A 20,164-nucleotide genomic window follows, 5' to 3' on the forward strand; every position below is an offset into this window, starting at 1 on the left:
TTTGGTATTCAATAATTAGTAGAGTGTAATGAAATATAAAAAAAACACAATACAATTATTATTATTTTTTGCACTGATCCGGAGTGTACTTTATCATTTATATTAAGTACTAACATATTAAACATGATCACAAAGTAGTTTTTTTTCAGTACCGACTGCCTCTTTGTATTAGCCTGTCCATATCATTTACTTTACTCCCAGGTCACGTGCATAATTTCAAAGTTTCAAAGTTTATTTAGACGGGACAATGCATATTAATTAACACTACATTAAGCAGTGTAAATACACCAGGTTTTAGCAGAATTGCTAGTTTCCACGACCACCCGCAGTCCCCACAAACAACCAGACACACTCACACTCACACCTACGGGCAATTTAGAATGATCAATTTACCTGCATGCATGTTTTTTGGACTGTGGGAGGAAACCCACGCAAGCACGGGGAGAACATGCAAACTCCACACAGAAAGGTCCTGCTGGGCCTGGGAGTCAAACCGGGGACCTTCTTGCTGTGAGGCAACAGTGCTAACCACTAAGCCACCGTGCTGCCAAATTGCATCTATTTGTCGGAGGTTCACGCCAGCAGAGAGCCAACAATGTTTCTCATACTTCAAGTGTACCTCTTCATCATATTTCTGGCAGACAAGAAGGTTAATGTTACTTATATGTTAACAAGATAAATGTACAGCTATCACTAAAACTGCTCATCTTAGTGTAATGATAAAGACTTAAAAACTGTGGGTGATAACCTGTCTGACTCTATGCAAATGGAAGAAAATAGCCATACTTGTGCTGTGACGCTTCAGGTTTTGTATGGGTGAAACAGATGAGATCAAACGTGTTGACTGGCGAGCTTTAGAAGTGAATTTGCGCTTTATTGCCTCTGCACAGTCAGACAATCTGTTTTTTAGTCCTTATCATGAGTTAACCAGCTGCTGTTTTTAGCTACTCTTAGAAAAATGTTGATTCCATCTTCATTGAATCCTTCAGTGATGCATAAAATCTTGTCAGACCGTATGTCAAATGAATGTGCTTGGATGTGTCTTGGATGTGTCTCTGAGCACGCTACTATGTAATGTAGAGGGAAACTGTTTCTTTAAACTCCAACATCCATCTCTACCTGTTTCATGTTCTGGAGGCTTCGGCTGCAGGAGCACACACTTCACTATTACAGTTTTCTACACTGATGGTTTTTGTTTTTTTTTGTTTTTATCTGCTCTCCTTTCTTCTCCTCAGAGGCAAGCCAAGTATTCAGAGAATAAGCTGAAATGCACAAAAGCCCGGAATGACTATTTGCTGAATCTGGCAGCCACAAATGCAGTGGTGGCAAAATATTACATCCACGACGTCTCGGATATGATTGATGTAAGTATGAGCGAGGAGCATGTGTTTGTTTGTGCCTCTCAGCTGGGACTAGTGATGTTGATGTAACTCTGCGGCACTGTCACTTTTCCCACCATCTGCTCCCATGTCTCATTCCCCCTCAGCCTGTTAGCTGTTTGTTTTCAAGCTGCTCGGCTCGTCCCGCTGTATAAAGTTGCCACCATTTTTTGTTTTTTGTTTGTTTAAGTACAAACTGCTGCACTACTAACCCAGACATAAAGGTGAGTGGTTGATGTTGACATAAATCATGCTCTGTACTTCCACACAAATACTGACATCATTTATTTATTTTATTCCTCTTCTCCCATCCTCATGTGCTTGTTTCTTTTAAATGCTGCTTTTAAGAGCTTTTGCTTAGACAAAAACTGCATGTCCTTGTAGATCCGTGTCTGTAGCTGTCATCAAGTAAAAAAGATACCCCAGGACACACACTCACACACTCACACACTCACACACTCACACACACACTCACACACTCACACACTCACACACTCACACACTCAAACACTCACACACTGTGGTCTCTCTTTCCATAGATCGGATTAAAGGACACAGACTGAATAAGCTGTCGGTTTTTAGTTACCCGGTGACCTTTCCCTTCTGAATAAATTGTAATACAAGTACTTTCTTTTCACTAGAGACTCTTTTGATTACTATAAATTGTATTTTCAAACAAAACTGGAAACTAAAAGGCTTGTATAAATGTAAGTTATTTGAACTGTGGCACAGATAGAACATCTAATTTTTTTGTTTGGCAAACCACAAATGGTTTTAGGTCGGTTGAAGCCAGCTGGTGTGTAGAGTCTTTGTTCATGCAGGCATGACTATGGTTAATGCGGTTGGCAGTGGTCTCCCAGCCTCGAGTGACCCTCCACCAGCCACCCTGCACAAAACAGATGAAGATCATCAGATGAGAAGATGCTCGTGTTGACTAATTTTGAAAACTCCATTCTGTATCTACGGTATTTACTTTGCATATGCACACATGTATCTCCCTCCTCGGGGAGGCGGAGCTTTGTGTTGCATTATTTGCATTGTAATCAGTGCTTCCCATTAATTACAGAGAGTGTGGCAGCTTGCCATGGTCTAATTGGTCCCAGCACAGTTTCAGCATGAACCACAACTACTTGTGTTTTGTTGTTGTCATTTCATTGTCCTATTTATTTTCTAACAGTTCCTCTTTTAAATAGTACCCATTTACACAAAGGAGACACTGTCTGATTGGGCTTATTTCTTTTACTTTTTAACAGATGCCAAAATAAAAGATCTCACTTTGGATTTTTTTTTCCTGATCTTTCAGTCCTAATTTGCTGACGTTTTTACATTGTTATCTTACATGCAGATTAAGTGATTGAAACAGCAATGAAGGTATTATGTTTTATTTCTGGTGCAATTATCTCTTCGTCTTTGATGGTTGATGGGAAAACCTCGAGGTCAAATAGTGTCCCATAATGACATCTTTCCTATCCTGATCTTTGTGCAACAGCCACAGTGATATGTGCACATGTTCTAAGCCATCAAGATAAGAGGTGATTTTGATGGCATTTCCATAATGTAGTGAGTTTGAATGAGTCGTGGCTAAACTTGCCCTTGGCTATTTGCATATGTTCGTAAAATGATAGGTGATGGGGGGTACGCTGAAAGCACAATGTTTGCCGACCCTAACTGTTTTCTGGGCAGCTTTTTTGGATTGACCCTTTGAAATCCAAATTTATAGCTGCCGAGCTTTGGACTATGATCTTGAATCGTCTGTCTACTGCAAGATCGCAACAAGCACAAGAGGTTTAGTTTCCTGTGTCAGGCTGTCATGTTACAGTGCAAAATTGTTAAATTTGAGTTAATCTTGCACATGGATCACTTCAATGACTTCTCGGACTCCACTCATCATGAAGAATAAAAACTGTTCTTCTTTCAGTTCTAGGTTTTATGTATTTGATCACTATTATAATAAATCTCCCCTTATCTTAAAGGCAAATAACTCTTCAAATGAACAGCACATGACATATTATACAGTGTCATTATTTGTTGTAGAAAGAAGTAAATATTCTATTTTAACCTCCATAGGAAAAAAAGGGAATGAAATAGTGCACTTGATTAAATGATCATCAACAAGTTTGAGCACATCTTTAGTGAGCTGTGAGCTGAATGTGAGGTCCAAAAGTCCAAAACACTTGCAGCAGGACAAAGACCAAGCAGAGCAGCAAATCTACAGCAGAAAAGCTCATGGGAAAAAAACGAAACATGTTACAAGACTGTTGTGATGAGAGTTCAGCTCAATTCAAGTAAATGTGCATGGACCTCAAGAGAAGTGCATACCACAATGAACTGAAGCAACAATGTAAAGAAGAGTGGGCTACAATTCCAGAAACACTGATCTCAAATGCCATAAATTGTGAGGGGGTCAAGACCACTCCCGCACCTTCCAGACCAACAGACAGACTGGCAGACGGTCAGACTGACAGACCAACAACAGCTGTCATAGTCAAAACTTTCTCTGTGAAGGAGACACAGTTCTAACCAAAAGCAGCTTATCTAACTCAGTTGGTCGGCAGTTTGTTACCCAGTGTAAGTGCTGATGTGTAACTCAAATCAATCCCGACATGATTAGAATTATAAAGTACAAATAAAGATGTCTATTATTTATTTTGTCAGTGAAATTGAAAATTGTACCATTTGATTCAGCGAGAGTCATTGCAACAAAATGATTGGAAATGACAAAATATACTATAATATATTAGTAATTGACTGCAGTCTACCTAAAACTGAACTTGGGTAGGTTGGAAATATGAGAGTGAAAAAACATCACTGGTGCTTGAATTTAATTGTCCTTAATTGTCTGTTCCTGCGAGATGCTGCTGCTGCAGATGTATGAACGCGTTCTCACTCTGTTTGTTCACTAAAAAAGACGATAATTTACTCCCTTTAGACCCGAGCCAGCTTATGCAATTTGACTGAGTGGTGCAATGAGGCTTGTTCACAAAGTAGAGAGAGTACTTCCTCAATGCTAAAGAGCTTTAAAGACCGTTTACTTAGTGATTTACAATTCTGTCAGTTGCCCCAAGCTCCGTCTAAAACTACCTCGCTCCTCTCCTTTGCTTAATTAGGTTACTTAATGCAGCTCTGTGTGATAAGGCTCTGTAATTATCCCCGATGTCCTACTGTGCTAGCTCCTGTAATTCTATGAACCTTAATTCTGTTTTTGAACATTAAGATGGAGCAGGACATCATTTGGGATAAAGTCAATTAAACATGTTGCAAATGTGCTGAAGTTTTTTAGTTTGTTTGTTTTTGAAATTTCTGTCATTCCCTGTTGAATTTGGCTTAATTTGCTTACATAACATAACAACTAAGCACACTCAAGCCATGGCTGTATAACTCCCCGCCCTGATGCAGTCAAGTGTCCATTTTGTTGTTCCACTCACTAGCACCTGTGCAAAGAGATTTTCAGGTCAATTATCCGTATTATGTGTTTGTCCTCAGTGCTGTGACCTGGGATACCATGCCAGCTTGGCACGCACTTTCAGGACCTACCTCTCTGCAGAGTACAACCTGGAGACATCGCGCCACGAGGGACTGGACATCATTGAGAATGCAGTGGACAACCTGGACTCCCGCAGTGACAAGCACAAGATCATGGATATGTATAACCAGGTGTTCTGTCCTCCAATGCGCTTTGAATACCTGCCACACATGGGAGATGAGGTGAGGTCATCTAAAGGCTTCAGCTTTTTAAGTATTTCATGAAGAAATCTGATAAACTTCCCAGACTGAGCTGTTGTGTCCCCTCTGACCCACTTGAACCCCCACTCCTCCTCCGCCCCTCAGGTGTGCCAGGTCAGCGCTCAGCAGCCGGTGCAGACTGAACTTCTCATGCGCTACCACCAACTGCAGTCTCGCTTAACGACACTAAAGATCGAGAATGAGGAGGTTAGGATTTATGATCTGTCTGTCCAGCTGTCATCCCATCCATCACTACCACCACCACCACCACCACTCTCATTTTCCCTGGAGACATCACACCAGCGAAGGGCAAAGCACCAAACAGGAGGGCCACACCACCATCTGTTCTCATTGCAGCTACTTTCCAATCATCCTTGCCCTGCAGGAGCTCAGAATATGTGGGGACTGGTTCTGTGATCGACAATTAACACATATTTCTATGCTGTTATATACGACATTATGTATTCTATCATGAAACAAGGCCTTTTCATTAAGAACAGGCACAAGGGTACATTTGACGCTGATGAAAGGGCGATCTCTTCCTTGTCTGTGTATTGTGTTCAGTACTGTAATGGAAATCCCTTTTTTCTTTTTCTTTTTTTTTGTTATCAAAAAGACCACCTGAGTAATTTTCTGACCGGTGTGTTTTCTTGTGTTTTTTTTTTTTTTTTTTTTTTTTTAAAGGAGCGCTAGGCTGTATATTCAGTTCATTGCCACTTTAGCGTGCATGTAACTTCCCACACAGTGGAAGTAACTGCATCTATTTTTTTTTTTTTTTTTTTTTTTATTAACATACAGTGCAAACAACGACAAAAGACAACATCAGTATGTGTGTGTGTGTGTGTGTGTGTGTGTGTGTGTGTGTGTGTGTGTGTGTGTGTGTGTGTGTGTGTGTGTGTGTGTGTGTGTGTGTGTGTGTGTGTGTGTGTGTGTGTGCCGTGTGTGAGTGTAAATAAGATGATGAAAATAGATACATAAATTGAGAATATCAATTCGAGAGTAAACAAATAAATAATTATCATATAGAGTGGTGTAGCATGATATCATATAAATATAGCATAATAATATAGTAATATCCTAATATAACATAATTTGTATAAAATATAATATAATATAATATAATATAATATAATATAATGTAATGTAATGTAATGTAATGTAATATAATAATAATATATTTCTTGTGGTAGTCTAAACACACACACACATACACAGAAGGACTAATGCACTGGTAATCACAAAACAGAAACTATTACCATTTGCTATCCTCTCCTCACTCTTCCTCTTGTAAAATCTACCCAGGTGAGGAAGACGTTGGACGCCACCATGCAAACGATCCAGGACATGCTGACAGTTGAGGATTTTGACGTGTCAGATGCCTTTCAACACAGCCGTTCCACTGAATCCATCAAGTCTGTGGCCTCGGAGTCGTACATGAGCAAAGTCAACGTGGCCAAGAGGAGGTCGAACCAGCAGGAGACTGAAATGTTCTATTTCTGTGTGAGTTCACTTGGAGCCGTCTGTTGATTTATGCTGTTAACGGGTGTCAGCCTGGTGTGAGTGCTGCTTTGCACTGCTTTTGGAAATCCAGCCATCCTCTCTACCTGCTCTGGGTGCAGACAATTAAACTGGAACAGATTTGCATTTATGCTGATTCTGCAACACTGAATTATTTGAATGGGGCAATTCACAAACCCATGTTCGTGATGGATTGCTGATGCTCTTGACTTTTATCTTCATCTTTCTATCTAGAAATTCAAGGAGTACCTGAATGGCAGTAATCTCATCATTAAACTGCAGGCCAAGCATGACTTACTGAAGCAGACACTGGGGGAAGGTGAGGAGTCTTTTCTTCCTTTTTTTCAGAAGTGTAAATATAAAAGGCTCTTGTCCTAGTATGGTGTCCTGCAATAAAAAATACACACAAAATCTTCTCAAAGCTCTGCAAAACATCTTTTTGTCAGGGTTGTAGTTTGCAAGGACATGATACAAGAAAATAAAACAAATAAAGGGAATCAGAGCCAATTTTCAAAAGGAGTACTATCACACCTAACACAGATCACATCTACTTGGAAGTGTTCATTCCCCTTTTCTCCACGGGGTAAGGTATTATCTGGTTAGTCCCTACATGGTGTAGTCTGGATTTCCTTGGCTCTACCTTTTCCCCTGGGATTCCCTTGCTACCTCAGCCGTGAACAGTTTACGCCCAGCCAGTCAGCTGGACCAAACGAGCGGCCATCTCTGCAGCTGCTCCTGCGTCAGGGTTCACCTAATATAAAAGGGTACAAGCTGAAGCCAGCTGAGGCCTTCAATCACTCACACAAACCCTGGGCATGTTTATATATATATATGTGTGTGTGTATGTGTGTGTGCATTTACGTATAGCACTAAGGATATAGTCATCACCTCAGATTGTCCTTGTTATGCCATCCAAGTTGGCAAACAATCAGCTGCAAGCTGTTATTCTCATAAACAGTCACATTATACTGAGTTCTGGGGTTCCTGGTGAAGGGTTAAGGTTAGTAAGGAAATAGCATATGGCATCTCCAGGTACCAGTCTTTCATTATTTAAGTGATCAATTATGGATGGGTTGTGCTCATTAGTTCTTTCAAATGAATAAATATATTTGTTTACGTATCTTGAGTGTGGCCATGACAGTGAAAATGAGATAATACTGGAGGGGCACCACAAGCTATTATGGCATTAGTTAATGAAAATATACATTCATATTTAAGAAAGCAAATGAGATGAAAGGAATCAGTGAAAATATAGTCAGTTCTTGTTCTACTGCTTTGCACGAGTAGTCAAAGCAGAGAGAGCTAAGAATCATCTTGTCGTTACCGGGTCCTAAAACTTGTAACGGCAACTTCAGATGAACAAAAACTCAGAGGATGTTAAACCTTGTCATTATTTATTTTACTAAAAGCACGCAACAAATGCAGAACCAATGTGTGAAAGAGATTTGAACACTTGGACCAGAACTTTTCAGAAGATGAACAACTGTCCTGATTGTTTTCCTCTTCCTCTTTCCTTCTTCAGCATCATTGTTGATGTTTTCTGTACTTGAGGTCATGTTAACACACACCAGAACACACCTGACTACTACTTATATCCTTAATGCAGCAGCGAGGCTGGACGGTTTTTCACCCACTGCTTCTGCATTTTGGCTTGATTTTGGTGAAATAATAACATAAAGGGTTTGATTTTTTTCTCCCTCTTAGTATGCCGGATTGAGGGATTACATAATTTACCTTTGGGGATCAATAAAACATTATTGAACTAGACTCAGTTCAGTTCAACTGAACTTGAAGGAGGGTGTGTTTCTTTTTCACATGGGTGTATGTCATTACGTACATTTCTTGTTGGAATCCCTCAACAAAAGGCTCGGTGAACCACCACGGACATTGTTCAGTGTCATCAGTAATGAACCCCTCCCTCCTCAATCTAAACACACGGCAGCTGCTACCCCTGTTCTTTTGCCTCGAGAGGAGGCCCGTGACCCTTCGGGGTCCTCTGACTCCCCTGAGACGTCTGTGACGACTGCTCTCTGCCTTTGTCCAGTGAATGGCGATGGCACAGCTCTATTCATCTCTCGCTCAATAGGGATGTTGTCTGTTGTGAAACCCTTCAGAGAAACTGCACACTGCCTGGAGTCTGTATAATGTGTACCATAAAGACACAAGTCTATAAGCTTTCCTTCTTGTGTTTTTTCCCCAGGGGAAAGGGCCGAATGTGGAACTACAAGGTAAGATCCCATTTGAGAAGTCAGCTGTTTCTGATCCCTGTCATGAAACATCTGCTTTTTCTACTGATCGCAGGTCTTTAAACTATTAAATCTAAAAAGCAGAACAGGTACAGCTTATGACTGAAATTGTACCCTGTAGAAAATATGATTGGAATAAAACATTATTCATTTTACAGTATGATTGTGTTGTCGTAAAATCATATAATTTAAATTTACAGACAATTACTGGTGGTGGTTGCCTTCCAAAGTCAAACATTTTCTGAAGTATTCAGCATAGTTACTGTGGTTTACAACAAACATTTTCAGACATTTTTTAAGCAACCTTTTCCTTTTAAAATGCTAAACTGCATTAGAGTGAACATTCATGGCTTATGAATTCATAGCAATAAATAGGAGTCCGTTTTACCTCTTTGGTTCATATTGTCACTGGAAGGATATTTCCAACACACTGCAGGTGTGCATGGTGGCAGTGTGTTATTTTCAGCAGGATTCATGTGTGAGCACTTGGATATTCAGTGTTTTTTTCCGGTACAATGTGCTCATGCACTAATACTATCCTTGGTTTTTAATCTTTAAGTGAGTAATTATCTCTAGCATTTAAAGGGAGGCAACTGATTAAAATGATTTCATTTGTATTTGTCTTTTTTATGACATTTTTAAACATGGCTTGTCAATTTTGATGCTTTTAAAGGCTTGTATCAGCAACTGTTTTTCTACCACCTTTGATTCTATAGTTTCACAAAAATATGGTGTTTTTGTTCCCCTTGTCCATCACTCCCAGGCCCCCAACCCTTCCCCCTAAACCACAGAAAATGCGGAAACCTAGGCCACGCTCCACGTATAACCATAAGCTGTTTAACGGCAATATGGAGACCTTCATCCAGGTACCCCCTCTGGTGGTGGTGTTTGACTGAGCAGGAGGGGATGGCAGTCAGAGCCTTTGCTCTCTTTCAGTCCCTTACTTTAGCCTTCTGTTCCTCCCTCTTCCAGCTGCCTTTTGTCATGATACAGTGCCTCTGTTTAACCTCTAATCCCCCCCTCCTTTCTTTATACTGGTGCAGGCAGACAGAACGTCATCAGCTGTCTTTTTTTTTACCTCCCTTCCAGAACAATTTGCCGTTTTCTGGTTTTCTATCTAAATCCAGTCATTCATTCAGATGGCTGAGACAGGAGACAGCGGCGTGTCTGCTCTGCCCCTCAATGCACCCACTCCCGACTGCGTTTCTGTAGCTTTCCTATCACCGGTCCCCGTGCTTAGCCTGCTGTAACCTCCACAAGGGTCATTCGTCATTTGAGCCTTCCTAACTCTGTGCTTCTCTGCCCCCTCTTCCTCTGCTTCTCTGTGCTTTGCTGCTTTCTGTCCCAGAGGAAGAAGGAATGCCCGTACCCGTATTCAGGTACCACTGCTGCTTGTGAATATCCCCGGGAAAAAGGGGAGATTAAACCAATAACATTGCACTAATAGTAGTTTACTTATTTCTGCTGTGCAACACCATTTGAACGAATGTTTTTTTTTTTTTTAACTATACTGCTTGGTGTTTATTGTGTGATTGTCTTCTTTAAGCGTTTTTTAGTTTGTTTGTGGTTTGTTTATATTGATTTTATCATCTACCTTTAGGATTCAGGTCAACCGATCCCCCTTATTGTTGAAAGTTGTATCAGATACATCAATCTATACGGTAAGTCTCTCTTTATGTTGTTTTGACTTTTCACTTACTGTATGTGCAAAAGGGCAGAAGAATGAATCAAACTGTAAGGTTGTTTGAAAACTCCTTTAGTTTTATATGACGAGGCAATCTGCTGGTGCTGAGAGAGACCGGCCCCGTGCTCCGGCTCACTCAGCCATCTGCCAGGGATTTGACAAGCTCATAACAAAAGATCACACACAGAGTTTTGAAAAAGTCCAATTGGTCTTTGTTTAGTCAATTCATCACCTCCTCCCCCCCTCCGTGCCCGCACATCTGTCTTCAGCTCATTGCTGTAGCCTGCAGGCATTCGCTCTGGCTCTGGACCTAATGAAACTACAGAAAACCGATGCGGACCCTCTGAATGAAACCATATGCAGCAGGCTCTCTGAGGGGCCCTCACGTGGAAAAAAACACGCATCTTTCTTTATGACTAGACTACATTTCCTGCTCGGTGCTGTGTGTTTCCAATGAACTTTCACAAAGCGGGAAATGTGATTTGAAGATGATGTAGCGAGTGGAGTTTTGAATCTGTAACTTCTGGTTTGGATTTTCTCTCAGGGTTGCAACAACAAGGGATGTTCCGCGTGCCAGGATCGCAGGTGGAGGTCAATGATATCAAAAATTCATTTGAGAGAGGTGGGTTCATATAACACCCTTTTGAATGGGAAAAAATGTATTTCACCAGTTCTTAAGGTCAATGATGGTATTTTCTTCATTAGGTGAAGATCCCTTGATCGATGACCACAACGAGCATGATATTAACTCAGTGGCAGGAGTGTTGAAGCTGTACTTCAGGGGACTAGAAAACCCTATCTTTCCAAAGGAGCGTTTCCTGGACTTCATCTCCACCATCAGTGAGTCAACAGAAAGTACTCAAAGATGTTGTGAGCGGTACAGATAGAATGAAGAAAAACTCCACACAGTTTCTCTGAAACTTAGCTTTACCAAGGAGGAGAGAGTCGTTGTGCCACATGGAAGTAATAAAAGCTAGTTTGCACCTGCTGGCACCTCGCCAGCAGGAAGAGCGTGAGCCACATCAGTCTGCCGCGTTAAAGTTCACCACAGAATAAGTTTCCTGTTGTTTGAAATAGGATGAACACTTGAGGGATGTGGCGAGAAGCACGAGGGGACTTATCAGGGACTTAACTTCCTTTTTCTTTGCCTTTATAGTTTCTTTTCATTTCAAACCTTACTATTGTTTTTCTGTCTGGACTCAAAGTGTAAAGCAGCGTTGTTAAACCTCGTTATATTTGTTGTTTGTGTTTCAGAGCTGGAGTCAGGAGCAGAGAGGGCTCATCACATCCAGCAGATCATTGTGACACTTTCTCGGACAGTCATAATCGTCATGAGATACCTTTTCGCTTTTCTCAATCAGTGAGTGAAATTATTTACATCAAGCCACAGCTTTTGTACAATGGTGTGCAAAGATGGTTTTGCACTTTGCACAATGTCTGAAAAGGATATGACAAGGGATCTTGCACCTCACCTTGCATGCAAATGCTGGTCTGTTCTACCTTGAACCTTGAGTAAAGGCACCAAATAGATGTTCAGGTGAAAACACAAGATTCAACCGGCCTGGTATGTGCTGCTGCATCTTTTTCAGGAGTTGTTTGTATGTCGGGAACCAGATTAGTAACTGCAGTACATTTGTCCTTTAATAACAGATGCTGCCATGGGTCCTTTACTGGGCTCAGTCACAGAACAAAGACTCTGACCTGCTCTGTGCCACTAATCACGTAGCCTGCTTGACAAAGCTGCGTGTGAACCAAACAAGACATCAGCTGGTCCGCTGTCATTCCCTTAAAATCACAAATCACACACACACACACACGCACGCACGCACGCACACACACACACACACACACACACACACACACACGCACACACACACACACACACACCTCAACTTAAAAACAGAGATGCTGTGGTAATCAATCGGAATTTTATTATAAATCTGTTAATATTCAATGGTGGACAAAAAGTTAATCTTAACATGTATATTTTATTTGTTACCTATCATAAAGTCTTAAAAAAAATGGTAAATCTCCCGTAATGCTCTCCTGTGCTGTCAGTCTATCCCAGTACAGCGACGAGAACATGATGGACCCGTACAATCTGGCCATCTGCTTTGGTCCGACCCTGATGCCCATACCAGACGGCCAGGATCCCGTGACGTGCCAGGCTCACGTTAATGAGGTCATCAAGACCATCATTATCCACAACGAAATCATCTTTCCAAACCAGCGTGAGCTGGATGGACCAGTGTATGAGAAGTGCATGACTGGTGGGGAAGAGTACTGGTAAGTATCGATCATGCCATTCATTTATGTAAATACCAGAAATTGTGTTGGGGTTGCAGTAATGAATGAATGAATGATGATATATAATGGGATTTCACTTTGCATCTGCTCACACAGCGACAGCCCCCACAGTGAACCAGGAACCATTGACGAGGCTGATAATGGAACAGAACCACATACCAGTGATGAAGGTTTGTACAGTGTTGATAGAAAAGCTTTCTTTTTAGCTGAGCCACCATGTTGTCCCCTTGACATGGTGATACCTTTCTGCACATTCTGGAAAGAAGATGTATGGTGTTTGTGACTGAGAAAGCTTCAGCTGCAGACTGACCTTTATTATTAAGTAATATAATATATTAAAACTAATATATTAGGTGAGCGAGGTTTGAGCTGAAGCAGCTTCTGATTGCAGACGCTTATGTGATTTTTTTTAAGCCGAAGCCAAGTTGAGTAAACAGTACGTGCATGCAGCTCGGCCTCTTTGATCCACAGTTCTGTACGTATGTGAACATGTGCCTCCCCCTCTCCCGCTCGCTCTTTGTTCAGAATTAGTCAGCAATTCTCCTGGGACTTTCTCCTTTGTACAGTCTTTCCCCTTTCGTCCTCTGAGCTCCGAGTACATAACTGAGGCAGACACAAAAGCCAAAAAGCTGGTTGTACACCGCATTGTATCGCTTGTGCAGTCGATGAAGAGGACTAGAGGAAAGCTACCTTTTGACTTCATATTTACTGCTTGCTTTCTTGGCAACTCGTTGCCAATTTTTCTTCATTTCTTATTCACTTTGAGAAGAGGACGTATGTTTCTAGTCTGATGCAGCTTGTTGTCCTTGACACACAGATAAGATACAAAGATCTTATGCCTAGATGTGGTGATCATAGTTTTCCCCCCTTTTATTTGGAAATAATTAGAATCAAAGTAGAGAAGTGCTATTTTTTTTCAAACTGCTGCTTTAAGATGCATCTAAAGTGTGTTGGGCTTTCAAAATAAAACTTTTCCCACCCTTTCTGGGTGTTGTCCTGAAGCAAAGCTCGTCTGCTCAGAGATCGCTGCTGACCCCTGCTGGCCTTTTGAAATAAACGTTTTTGAAAACAGTTCTGGTTCATTATTTAGCAACACCATTAATACAAGTAAATAGATATTGATTTAACTCAACTTCATGTTCTTCATGTTTTGGATATTTTTATTATTTAAAGTTTTTTTAGAAGAAGTTTTGGTATTGTAATTGTTAATGAAATAATGACTTAATGATTTGGTCATCATGTAAAGCTCTATATCAAATAGAAAATACCCCCTCCCAAAAAATGCAACAAAGGTTATAACTGAGTTATTAATAATGAGACACAGCCTGGCCAGTCGAACCCTTTCACAAACCGACAAGAGTCATTCACTGGAGTTTCTACCCTTCTGCACACCATTTTGGATGCTTTTCTTATTAATAGTTATCTGGCTGTCGCTCTGACTACATCACATGCTTCTTTTCTATGATTAGTTGTTTGTCTATCCAGTAACATGTTTCCTCTGGGACTGTTGGCACTGTTAGCACAAAACCAGAGGAACCGGAATAATTATTTTTATGGAAGAAAAAAAGAATTACGAAGGCTGGGCGGGCTACATTTGACGAGCAACATTTTAAAGAAAAGTTAGATTAGGCTTCAGTAACCACTGTAATCACTGGATTGTTTTAGTTGTCTTATCTTGCTGTCTTATCTCTCTGCATTTTTTAATTACATTATCACCCCCCCCCCCCAAAAAAAAACTTCAAACTTCCAAATCTGTGTGATTTTGGTTAATTTTGTAAAGTTGGAAGACGTAACCTACACCCCCCCCCCAAGATGTCCATATAAGGGGTTGTCTATTATTCCCACAGCAGTTATTACTGGTGCACCTCCAGCACCGAACTGCTGAGCTCTCAGGTTAAGTTTGACTGAAGAATGTGTTGATCTATTCTGTAAGTCTTTTTTTTATGTGTTTCTGTGTTTCAGAGGTCGAGCAGATTGAGGCCATCGCTAAGTTTGACTATGTGGGACGTAGTCCCAGGGAGCTGTCATTCAAGAAGGGGGCATCTCTGCTTCTGTATCACCGAGCATCAGAAGACTGGTGGGAGGGCCGTCACAACGGCGTGGACGGCCTCATCCCCCATCAGTATATTGTAGTGCAAGACCTGTACGTAATACTGCAGTCCATAGTACTTGTGCATTTTCTAAAAAGTGATGCCTTTATTATCCTGCTTCCCTTTAAACATTTATTGTTAGTTATTAAAACTCTTTGCTGTATGTGCAAATGTAGTTTTTACTTTTATGTCTAGATTAATGCCTCTTACTTCATTCTTTTAGGGATGATGCATTCTCCGATAACCTCAGCCAGAAAGCAGATAGTGAAGCTAGCAGTGGGCCGTTGTTGGAGGAAAAGGGTTCATCCAAAAACGACATCCCGTCCCCATGCGAACAGTTACCAGACTACAACTTTGGAGGAGGCGTGGGGAGGTGGACACAATCAACATCTTTTGTGTTTTAAAGGTTTGTGCCTTTGATTGGCTTTCCTGATTGATTTGATCTGATTACTCTCCCCAGGGTCAGATTAAGATCCGATGGAGCTGCCATCCCGCGGCGTCGGAGCGGTGCGGAGACCCACAGCCCGACCAGAGTGGCAGACACCCCGCCGCGGGCTGCAGCCTGTCCCAGCAGCCCCCACAAAATGGCTGTTAGCAAGGGTCGTATGGACAGTCCAGAAAAAAGGCGCCTTGGCACCTTTGGCAGTGCCGGCAGTATTAACTACGCGGACAGGAAGGCCTATCCTGAGGGCCACCCGCTTAGATTGGTACCAGGGGCCACTCGCCACAGCAGTCTAGGCGACCACAAAACACTGGAGACTGAAGCTCTGGCTGAGGTAAGACTCTTAACCTGAATCATGACATTTCACTGCTGTCTCCATTACTTACTTGTATCTTAAAACAGATTCAATTCAATTCAATTAAATTTTATTTATATAGCGTCTAATACAACAAAAGTTGTCTCTAGACGCTTTCCAGAGACCCAGAACATGACCCCCGAGCAATTATTACATAAACAATGGCAGGTAAAAACTCCCCTAGTGGGAGAAAAACCTTAAGCCAAACAGTGGCAAGAAAAACTCCCCTTTAGGAGGGAAGAAACCTTGAGCAGGACCTGGATCATAAGGGGGGACCCTCCTGCCGAAGGCCAGACTGGGGGGTCGGGGACGTCAACAGCACAGCAGGCAGGTGGAAGCAGCACCGGGATGACCAGGGGTGGGAACCGCAGGCCAGCACGCAGCTCCCGAAGCTCCGGCCCAATCAGCAAGCCCCAGGTTAGGTGCAGGGTCGGGGAAAGGTTGAGAAGGGGCAGGGCCAGGGAGAGGAGTCTTGACGGACAAACCTCTCCCCCGCCTGCCCGGGCCGTTACCCTGCCCCTCTCACTCCCACGCTGCAGGTTCCGGTGTTGTGCATTCAGAGATGCTCTTGGCCACCGGCAGAGGATGCTAACAGGTCCCACTATCTGTCTTTTAACTCTATGCCAATGAAACATAAATTGTTGAAAACATAAAATACTTACTGAGTAGATAAAATATTTAGCTATTATATGGGTAAGTTGTTTTTGTTTGGTAGCAGGCAGTCCCAGTTAAAGTGTGAGACAGTTCCAGCATCCAGCGGGCAGGTTTGGTACCAGACAGCTAGACCCCCTGCTGTAGCTGTCGGTCTGGGAGCAGCAGCTGGGACCTGGAATAAATGTCAGGGCGAGACTCAAGCTGGATGATAGACATGCACCTATTGGCCACAGGGGTCTGAATAACAAAGTAAAAAGCATGGAGGCGTGTGTCCCAAGTGATCTCCATTGGTTAATGACTATAGCTGTTAGCATCTAACCCAGTTAAAGTCAACATAGACTATTATCCGCTGAATAATTTAACACAACCTAAGGCTTTGTAGCATTTCTAATAAAAGCTAACCTTATTGTTAAGAAGTAACCTCTCTTTCAGTGATGGGCTCGTAAATAACCATGGATTACGCCTAACTTTTGAAAAGGTATCAAATCCTTATTTAGACTTTTTTTTTTGGGCGGGGGGGGGGTCTTGTTCATAGTGGCTGCAAGAAGACTAGAGGTGCTTTTCAAACCTTTAGAAACAATCTGACTCCTTCAGTGTATGTAATGACAATCGACATGCAGGCTTTGATCCAAACAGCTGTCTAGCACTGTTAACATTAGTGTAATTGATGCCTGCGGCGCACAAGAAGGCAATGAGAGGACAGCGCCGCGTAATGACATCAGGAGATGGCTATTAGCGGGAACAGTTTAGGTCACCTCCTGGTCTGAAATATGAGCAAGGAACTGTGCGTGAATTTACTACAGAGGAAAATTGAAACCCCTGTTTGACTACAAAATACCTGAAGGAAGATTTGTCACTCTGGAGTGGTGTAGCATTTGTCTACAGTGCAGGAGTAATCAGAGGACTACCTCCCTTGGTTTTTGAAATCAAACCTGCCCTGGGGAATTTTGGAAATAAGTGCTGTCGAGTGAGGAAATTAAACTAGACATTTTTGATGTCAAATATCAAAGGTGTGTTACAAAGAAAGAGGGGTGGTACCAAGTGACTGCTTAGTGCAAGTGAGACCAGGAGCATTTTTCTGCAGAGGACAGACCAGGTTTCATCAAAACCAGCTACACTGTCTATTTAAAAATCCCTGCCTCTTCTGAACCACCTCCTCCAACTCTTCTTGGGGGACAATGATGTGTTGTGTTCCCAAGCTAGCCATTTTTTTAATGGAAATCTCAATCTTTTGGGCGATACACACGCTCTCACTTGTATGTTGCTCAGGATAAAAGTTAAACAGATGATTGTAACTCATGAGAGTAGGTGAAGGTATGTTAAATGTAGAGCATCACTTGATTGGTAAATCGACAGCTTCATCATTACACTCAGTGCTCTCCCCTCCATATCACCTCAAAATCTGTGTGATGAGATAAGATTATCTTCAACTGGTCCACAGTGGGAACATTATATGGTACTTTTTTAATGTTTTGATGGTTAAAAAAAGACTTTTGAAATGTGGTCACATTTTTTAATTAATCTCAGAGGGCAGGGAGTCTGTTATTACTCTGCTCAAATTCATATAAAAGTATATTTTATAGTCTTGATTTGTAAAATGGAAAGAAATGTTGTAGTTTATAAACTAAACCAAAAAAACAAGCCCCTTTAAGCTTTTTTTTTAATCAAAACTTGTTTTAAGAAGAAAATCTATTTTTGTGACAAAGTTTCAGTCTGGCTTGACTGAGTCATGTGTTTTTTCTGTTTTCCTCCTCCTCCTCAACTCTACAGGACATAGAGAAAACAATGACGACAGCACTCCATGAGCTGCGTGAGCTGGAGCGCCAGAACACGGTTAAACAGGCCCCCGACGTCGTCCTCGACACCCTAGAGCCCATGAAAAACCCGGTTAGCTCAGAGCCCGGCAGTCCACTGCACACTATAATGATCCGTGACCCGGACGCAGCCATGCGCCGCAGCAGTAGCTCCACCTCCGAGATGATGACCACCTTCAAACCTGCTCTCTCTGCCCGACTGGCAGGGGCTCAGCTACGCCCGCCTCCCATGAGACCAGTGCGCCCCATTCCCACGCAGCATCGCTCAAGCAGCTCCAGCTCTTCGGGTGTCGGCAGCCCCGCGATAACTCCCACTGATAAGATGTTCCCAACTAACAATGCAGCATCAGGTTCTAATGTGAACATTTCTGCTGATGGAGCGGATAAGTCTGGCACCATGTAGCAAAGGTGGAATCTGCTCAGCGAGAAGGCTGTAAGGCTTTCTAAGTGAGCAAGACGTTGATGGAAACAAGTACTGATGTGTGAAAAGCAGAAATAAATGCTTTTCCTCTGTTCAGGACTTTCAATGTTACCATGGCGATAAGCAGCGGAAGAAGCTCTTGTGGTGCGACGGTGTAAAAGTCACATATCCTTGAAGCTTGACTTACCAGAAAATGTGTATTGAACGATGTGTTTTTCATTTATACCTCAGTTCAACAGAAATCCGGGGCTGCGTTCTCGTTTCCGAGATGTATTTAATACAAGTGAAGCAATACTTGTGTGAAATTTGGTCACCATATTTTGTCCAGGTGATGTTTCTCGCTCCTGTTTATGTATTCAAACTCTTCACATAGACTGGCGTAGGATTGAGGCTCAAAAACCACTTCTGTTTACCGTGTGAGGCACAGGCCTTTAGGCTGTACATACAAACTTACTTGAAGTCACATTGCTTTCTGTTTTCATTACAACAGAGTGACTGTTCCGCAAATTAAGAATACAGTGACATTTATTTCTGCATGCAGGGGCCGGATAAGGAAGATAAGGAAATCATCAAGGATTTGCATCACTGAAAGGACATTTGTAATGGTACGGTCTGTGAACATGCTTGTCAGTTATTGTCAGAATATGATATTAGTTTGGAAACCTTATTCACAATGATGAAATATACATTTTAAGTTCCAGGTGTCCAAATATTTGGAAAATAAACATCTTATTTAACAGTGCTAGATCTGAAAATTGGCATGTGTGTGGCATTTCTGGAAAAGATGAAGCATCTTGGCATGAAGAGGACTTCTGATTAGACATTACTAATCAGTGCCACGGTTCTGCAAAACAAGTCATCCTCCGCCATCAAGCGTGGTTGGACGGTGATTTAACGAGCCACTTTTTTTTTTCCTTTTTTGTGATGTATATGAATTAAAGAAAACTAATGCTCCAACTAATATAGGAATCCTGTGGTAAAAGTGTACACAATATATAGCTAGGAATTTGTGTTAATGATGTACAGATTACCCCCCCCCCCCCCCTAAAAAAAAAAGACAAACTGCACCTAGAAAGATCATAAACCATCATTCTGTCATTTCTGGTAAAAGTGTAAACATTGTTTGAATGTTAATACAGTTGGGGTCATTTGCTGCGTAGAGTGTGCTTCGAGTGCATTGGGTAATAGTACTGTAGAACAAAGACTGAATACATGTTCTCCATCATGTTTCTGATAAAGTCTCCCATTTCCATGTGGTAATTTAACAAGTGTAAAAGGACAACAGTGTTCCCTCTGAAGGGAGTCTCATGCAGAGGAACGTGACATGAGTAATAGACTGTTATCTTTCCTGTCTGTTACCTATTTTTGTTCATAAAGTTGCACTCAAAGTGCATATCCTTGATTATTTTATTTTTTGCTGGATGAAAATAAAATAACAATATTCTAGTGTTTATACCTGCTCAAACTGTTATCTCAGAGAGATTTAATCCCGAAACCTTGTAATCCAAAGAGCCCTTCGCTGTTCTGCATG

General features: G+C 41.7%; 1 protein-coding gene across 2 annotated transcripts in view; it reads left to right on the forward strand.

Annotated features, from left to right (window-relative positions):
- Positions 1-19,695, forward strand: part of srgap3 (SLIT-ROBO Rho GTPase activating protein 3) — a 60,492-nt gene extending 40,797 nt beyond the window's left edge. The window contains exons 6-22 of one of the 2 annotated variants that reach the window (XM_061727104.1): positions 1,236-1,364; positions 4,863-5,084; positions 5,208-5,309; positions 6,405-6,602; positions 6,855-6,939; positions 8,821-8,848; positions 9,630-9,732; positions 10,467-10,527; positions 11,095-11,172; positions 11,256-11,390; positions 11,805-11,910; positions 12,609-12,836; positions 12,954-13,027; positions 14,820-15,000; positions 15,171-15,320; positions 15,408-15,723; positions 18,169-19,695. In XM_061727104.1, the coding sequence (XP_061583088.1) occupies positions 1,236-1,364; positions 4,863-5,084; positions 5,208-5,309; positions 6,405-6,602; positions 6,855-6,939; positions 8,821-8,848; positions 9,630-9,732; positions 10,467-10,527; positions 11,095-11,172; positions 11,256-11,390; positions 11,805-11,910; positions 12,609-12,836; positions 12,954-13,027; positions 14,820-15,000; positions 15,171-15,320; positions 15,408-15,723; positions 18,169-18,615 (2,643 nt within the window). In that variant the 3' untranslated portion in view covers positions 18,616-19,695. Of the gene's footprint in view, positions 1-1,235; positions 1,365-4,862; positions 5,085-5,207; positions 5,310-6,404; positions 6,603-6,854; positions 6,940-8,820; positions 8,849-9,629; positions 9,733-10,214; positions 10,246-10,466; positions 10,528-11,094; positions 11,173-11,255; positions 11,391-11,804; positions 11,911-12,608; positions 12,837-12,953; positions 13,028-14,819; positions 15,001-15,170; positions 15,321-15,407; positions 15,724-18,168 lie in introns of both variants that reach the window. The other variant, XM_061727105.1, reaches the window with a different exon arrangement.
- Positions 19,696-20,164: the final 469 nt, after the last annotated feature.

This window comes from Cololabis saira, chromosome 8 (assembly GCF_033807715.1).
Source record: "Cololabis saira isolate AMF1-May2022 chromosome 8, fColSai1.1, whole genome shotgun sequence".
NCBI lineage: Eukaryota > Metazoa > Chordata > Actinopteri > Beloniformes > Belonidae > Cololabis > Cololabis saira.